Source organism: Periplaneta americana, chromosome 1, assembly GCF_040183065.1.
Source record: "Periplaneta americana isolate PAMFEO1 chromosome 1, P.americana_PAMFEO1_priV1, whole genome shotgun sequence".
Lineage (NCBI taxonomy): Eukaryota > Metazoa > Arthropoda > Insecta > Blattodea > Blattidae > Periplaneta > Periplaneta americana.
The window spans coordinates 163,449,112-163,456,299 of NC_091117.1; the positions used below are offsets into that span (position 1 = coordinate 163,449,112).

The following is a 7,188-nucleotide window of genomic DNA, read 5'->3' on the forward strand; positions in this document are numbered from 1 at the left end:
ATTTTCTAATAAAAATAATATGTATTTATTTATTGGTGTGCATAAGAAGCAAAATATATGCTTGAAATAATAGTACACATATTTAAAATGGAGAAATGTGGCATAATGCTCATTAAAATTATTTATTTGACAAGTAAATGAAGGTAGGTGTTATACACCATGTATCAAAAAGGACTCTACAAATTAATAAGCTTATAGAAATTTATCCACATACTTACAAAAATAGTTAAGGTGTCATTTTAAAGCTGAAGCTTCGTCAGTTCCATGTTTTCTGATTTCCAGTTGCATTTCCTCCAGCCTATCTCGGAACAGTACACATTTGAATGAACTAAATTGATGAAGATCGGCCATATGATTGATATGACAATCCATATTCTGATTTTCTGTGGATACATTGTTGTTTGTCATATTGTATGAGCATTGTCTGATGACCAAATACGTGAATTTTGAGAATTCATATAGTCAGAGAAATGAAACCATGCTTCATCAGTGAAGAAAGTTGTTTAAAACTTCAAATCAATGTCAGTTAATGAATCTCTGAAACACTGGCAATATTGCAGCTTCTTTTCATGATAGACTCTTTGAATTGGTGAAGCACTGTAAACTTATAAAGGGTGTGAGTTAAGTATTCTTATTATAGCCTTATGTGCTGTCCACAAAGACATTTGTCTCTTAAGCTTAGGCTACTTTAATTTCGTCATGGCTTTTGTAGGACTATGCTGCATCACATCCAAAATTTTGTCAAGTTTTACCTTGGATAAAATTGTAAGCCTACCATTTCTTGGTACATTGTCGACTGAACCAGTTTCTCTAAATTTCTTAATCAAATTCTGCACAGTATCACTGTTTGAAATTTATGCTTTCTATAGAAACGTGTTCCACTAAAAATAGTCGTTTTTCAATAGCATTGTCATCACAAAGTAAAATCCAATCGCCACAGAGCTAAATTTCACACTAAACGGAAACTTACATTGTCACCTTTCATCCCTCTGTCCGAAGACTGTGTTAATGGCTCTGATTGAATGTGGTACCAACGAGCTAACTTGTATCTGTTCTTGCTAGGCGAATTATCCTGCTTGCATTGCTGTGGACATACTGTCTGTATGTATAGTAGGTAAAATAAATAATAGTTTTACTGTTCTAGGTAGTACATTATTGACAACACTTTTATTTGTAGATAATAAAGTCATCATAACAGTCTCAGAAGATTCATTCCAAAAATGTTGCACCAATTGTCCAAAATTTTTATATATAATTGATATTTTCTTCAAGTAAAACAAAATTCTGCTCCTTAAAGGAAAAATTTTAATAAACAACCCAATTGACATACTGAATTTCAGTTACTTGAGCTGTCATGTTGGAGAAAATAGAAATGTAAATTTTCGAAACAAATCGAAAATTATTTATGTGAAACAATGAAGTACACATTGCATACCAATAGTAAATGTAGAATGGAAAAAATTGTCAAATTTTACTAAGTGATAGCTGTACCATCTCCCCTGTATGGCATTGAATGTTGGACAGCACTGAAAATGGAATGTCATTTTTGAATGTTACTTATAAACTATTCACGTAGGCAAGTGATATTTTGTGAGCTCAGACTACGTGTGTATTGAATATGTTCAATATTTTGAAGATAAGTACTGCTACTCTGAAATTGGCTTGTTCTTTATTATAAAATATGTGATTTTAGGTGAATATGCAAGTGCTATAGAGACACTGGTAACTGCAATCTCTCTAATAAAACAGTCCAAGGTTGCAAATGATGATCGGTGCAAAATCTTGATCAGTTCTCTTCAAGATACACTTCATGGAGTTGAGACAAAGAGCTATGGATCTGCACGAAGGGGCAAGTATACATCAAAATGTTTTTGTGTATATATAATTCTTTCTTTGTATTTTGTTACATCATTATTATTTCATTACCTTTATTTTTTTTGTTGCAGAACGGTCTCGTTCTCGGGAACGTGATCGGTCGCATCGTCGTCGTAGGGAACGATCTCGCAGCAGAGATCGAGAATACAGGGAAAGAAGTCGAGAGAGAGAAAGAGACAGAGAACGAGATCGAGACCGTTATTATGCAGATAGTTATCCCAGGGACCGGTCTCGCAGCAGAGAAAGAGAACGGGAGAGAGATTATCGTGAACGCAGCCGTGAAGACAGGTAATGATTTGTGCTTAATCTATTAAAATTATACTAGCAGTTCTGCAAATGTATATTGCCATGTTATATCTTGTGCAAATATTCCCACATTTTATATTAATTTATGGTAATTTTCACACTGTATTGACTTTAGCTTCAATGAGAAACATTAACTGGATTTGAAATTATGGATACTTATTACTTTTACAGAAGGATATATTTAATTTCTTTTGTCAATATGGGACTGCCTCTCTAATAACAGTAAGTTCTTTACTACACATTTCTAAGTCCTACAGCCCTCTCTGCGCTTCCTTACATTTCATAATAAATTGTTTTTGTTCAGTGTAAATAGTTATTTTGCATTGTACCCAATGTAATATGGTAAATATTGTGTATTTAATAATTAAAATTGCTTTTATTATTACTTCAGAATCACCTAGATTCCAGGTTAGTTATGGTGCCCATCTTTATTTGTCTTCAGAGATAATATAAATGAATTTACTTTTCAGAAAGGGGAAACCATATTGTTAATTATAATGGAAGGCAGTGTTATGTTTCCATTTTTTTTAAGTGTCCAACATAATCCTGCAATGTTTCAGTGTCCTTGCCAGAATATCTTAAAAAAACATAATCCTGCAATGTTTTAGTGTCCTTGCCAGAATATCTTAAAAAAATCATGAAGCACTGTGATAGTCTTCTATGTAGATGAATAGGGAAGTGAAAATGAAAGAGAGGGAGAAGAAGAGGGATGTATAGCAGTATGTATGTAGTGTGTGCACGTGTAATTCTAGCTACAAATAATGCCCATGGCTTGTCAATATATTTTTTCATTAATAATCTTCCTTGTATGTGAAAACTTTTTAACTAATTCAACAGTTCATAGCATAAATACACGTCAAAAAAATGACTTTCATACTCCATTGGCAAATCTGTCGTGCTATCAAAAAGGAGTGTGTTATATGGCAGTAAAAATTTTTAATAGCCTCCCTGTCGATATAAAAAATGAAACTCAAGACATAAGATTATTTAGGGCCAAATTAAAGAAGTACCTAATTTCTCATGCCTTCTATTCTGTAGGTGAATTCACGACATTCAATAACGCTTCATGAAATTGATACTAAAACTTTGTGTTGTACTAGTAGACTATTGTAAACCTCGTCTGTATATATTTCATCTAGATTGTGACCATAAACAAATACTCTACAATGATAATACCGGAAAGTTCACGGAAAAAGTGGCGAACGGCTCGCCAGTGCTTTCTAGCGGCAGGGATTGTAGGCAGCGAGGATGATGTGGCGAATAGTGCATTGAACTGTGATAACTTATTCTTCAACAAACACATAATGTCGTAAGGATTCTTCTCATTATAGTTGTAGCCTACACAATGTCAGTTAAATGTGGAAATGTATGTTCTATGTTTTGTAAAAACTATGCCTAGCAAAATATCCCAGATCTTTCTTCAGATTTCCGAAAGATAGAGATTGGGAGTAGTCATGTAAACACCAGTAGAATATTACTTTTCTGTTACAAGATGATGATGGTGATGACGATTATTATTATTATTATTATTATCAATATTATATTAATACTGCTTCTACTACCGGTACTACAGTTATCTGCTTTTGTCTTTTAGATGTGCCATGCTCATATAGGTAATTAAACGCAGACAGACTTTAATTAATGAGGTTTAATAGGGCGCGTCAGCTACTATCGCTGTTTGCGTCCTTATCTAAACTTCTTTAAAAAACAAAACACAAAAAATATCCTAACCAAAATGCGAGCACTAACTAAAACGCTGTCAACAGTTCTAGACGAAACGTTTAAAATTAGAGGGATAGAATATAAATATGTACAAAAATCACAAAATATATTCAGATCACTTTTGATTTTCGGACTTCAGTAACCATAATTCGAAACATTAGGGACAAGTAAAAATAGAGTGTAATAAATTGCAAAAGTATACCGAAGTTTCAAATCAGTCGTAGGACTGTTAACTTTTAAGAAGCTACTCTGTTTTTAATAACAGACTGAAGATAATAATTATTCATTCACTGAATTTAACAGCTCCTTCTTCCGAAAATATGAATCAAAATCAAAGCACAATGAAAGAATCGCAAAGGTCTCAAATAAACATATTAGGTCTTGCATCGAGGAAGCTGCGGGTTTTCTGATATTAGACAGAAACGACAGACCATACTCCTCCATCGTGTAATTAGATAGTGCATTAACAATGACATATTAACTGAAACAGTTACTAAAACTGCATAAATCTACTTTACATTGTTCATATAAAACACAATTTCTTTATAGCCTAGTTTATCCGTATAAAAAATTGAAAGTCTTTACTTTTTTTTTTTATCCAAATAGTGGGTCTTGTGATGCGTAACATAAAAAAATTGAGTTTGTGAAGAAAGTGGGCACATGTTTTTTCATAATAAGTGATTCAGATATTATTTGGACAAATAATTTGCCTAGTCCTATATTTTAAAGGCATTATTAATATTTCATTAAATTAAGATCATTTTTTTACAATTCAAGAAATCCTTAAAGATAAAAACTGGCTCAAGCAGAAATGACAGCTCTAAAAACAGTAAGTCCAAATGCCGATTTAATTAAAATTGTTCAAGATGATGAATTCATTAGTCACAAGTGTGCTTAAAAAGAAGGAAATGGGGAAACGATATTCCAGTTATGGTAAAAGTTTTGCCGCAACATTCCATTAATGTTCACCTCAAGACGAAAGATTTCTAAGAAGAAAATTATGTTTACCAACAGTTAGATCTCTAAAAAATTGATTTCATGAATTTGGTATAGGCTCAGTATAAATCGCACCATTCTACAATTAATTATTAAAAATAAAATCCGATATTGTACCATTGAATGAAAAGGTTGTAACTATTGTTGTTGAAGATAAAATATCTTTGAAGGAAAATATAACTTATAATGCTAAAACAGACACTTTGAGGGATTCGTTGAATTATGTGTAGGCAGGCCTAATCAACAAACTTCAACTGACGTAAAAATTTCAGAAGTGCCATTTGCAAACCAAGCAATGATTTCATTATTCGAGGAATGTGCAGATTTTTAAAACAAACTATAAGTTATTTTCTATCAAAAGATACAGGTCTGCTGAGATTTTAAAATCACATCTGTTCGATGTAAAAGATAAAATACAAGATACAGGTTTCATCCCTAAAGCAGCGACTGTGCTAGTATCTTCACTGGCAAATATTTCAATGTGGTAATAAATTGTTACATCAAAAATAAAATGGATAACCATTAGCCAAGGAACGAAATACGCGATGTATGAAAGTTTCTAAAATCATGCACAACTAAATCATAATTACATTTCAAAATACTAGAATTGTTTCATTTCATTTCTATTCCAATGACTTTGTAATTTCTTATTAATTTAAAATGTTGTGAACCTTGTGACTCTAAATAAAACTATTGATTTGCATTTTTTTTATTGACATCAAATGAACACCTCTCCGTTTTTCCTCACATAACCTAGCTCGCCGCAAGGAGTGTATAAACAATCCAAGCTGCTAGATAGCAGCACAGTCACTTTTCGCCGCCGCTTGCAATGCTAAACCAGCAAGCTTTCGAGTATTATTGTTATAGAGTATTTGCTATAAATTAAGACTTTATAATAGTATTAAGTTTTTTTGACTTGTTCTATATTCTAGCTGTGAAGCAATGTATGAATACCATGAAATGTTAATAAATACAATACAATACCAGACAGTTAAGTGTTTTTAGTGTTATTGGCAATCATATTAAGTTTACGTAAAAATAACATTTCCTTTCATGCAGAAAGTTATGCAGAGATATAAGTTGTCTTGCCTATTAGTATATAGAATGTTCCATAACCTTTGGGACATTCTCAGACTAGCATATGTTAATGTATTGACATTACAGAGTTGACCAAATCCTACCATTTGGAGTAGTTGACAATTATACAGACCAGAGTGTTATACAAATTCGTAGTAACACAAAGATGTTCATTGTGGTACTTCAATATTTGTCTTTCGAGGATTCTCAGACCAGTTTGCTTAAAGTGGTAGAAAAGAATATAAATTAAAAATTGTCGGAATGAAGAGACTTGTTTCCCTACTCGGGGGAATTGACTTTAACATGGAGTAAGAAATGGAACTGACATTATAGACATTGTAGTACTTTAATATTAGCCAGTTATCTGTTGCAATTATTGCCTGTTGCATATAACCAAATAGATCAGCAGCTGGCAGTAACGGGCTTAAGCTATTCTAATATAGGATGTAACACTTATTTTTCCGTCTTTTGTGTCTTTTTTATGTCATTTTAAAGATACAAATAAATGACACTGAGAGACCATTGTGTGCATAGAACAGATGTATTCATCAAATCTTTATCTTCAGGCAGGCAGCAGCAGAGTGAGGAGCAATAACAGTCTTTTATTACATGTCTCACTATTATCTCATTGATCCAGTTCCAGTGTCTATTCCAGTTCCACACGGCAGGCTGTTCGACCTCGAGCAAAGTCTCCAGAGCCGCCTGATACAGCTGCTGTGATGAGTTCGAAGTCCAGGTATGAACCAGCGATTCAGTCAGCTTTTTGTAAGAGCTTTTTTATGTTCCGTCTTCAAATATTGTAACTTCTGAATTTAGAGCTACACGAGTTTCAACTGGATCTTATTAAAACCAGTCATGATCATTTTTCTTTGTTAGGTCTATGAAAATCTGTTTCATTATTACTGTGAAACATCTGAATTCCCTTCAAGAGCAACAAACAGACTGTGTTCTAAATACGAGATCTGATCAAAAAGTTTCAATGTATAAGAAGAATTATTACATTACAATTTCAGTCAACAACTTATCAGATTGGTACAAAAACAAGTTTTGTTACAATGATCACATTATAATTCTTGGTACGAATATTTTCGATTTTACAAGAAATCATCAGGTGGAAGCAATATATTAGACAAGTTGAACACAAGTGAAACTCAAAATATACAATGCATACATAATGAATAAAACAGTATAGGAAACACTATCATATGTCAA

The 7,188-nt window shown here is 32.6% G+C and overlaps 1 protein-coding gene across 6 annotated transcripts in view; it reads left to right on the forward strand.

Annotated features, from left to right (window-relative positions):
* Nucleotides 1-7,188, forward strand: part of Cpsf6 (cleavage and polyadenylation specificity factor subunit 6) — a 75,086-nt gene that overhangs the window by 51,170 nt on the left and 16,728 nt on the right. For 5 of the 6 annotated variants that reach the window (XM_069830554.1, XM_069830560.1, XM_069830586.1 and 2 more), the window contains 3 exons: nt 1,694-1,849; nt 1,947-2,163; nt 6,614-6,712. In XM_069830554.1, the coding sequence (XP_069686655.1) occupies nt 1,694-1,849; nt 1,947-2,163; nt 6,614-6,712 (472 nt within the window). The remainder of the gene's footprint in view (nt 1-1,693; nt 1,850-1,946; nt 2,164-6,613; nt 6,713-7,188) is intronic. The other variant, XM_069830570.1, reaches the window with a different exon arrangement.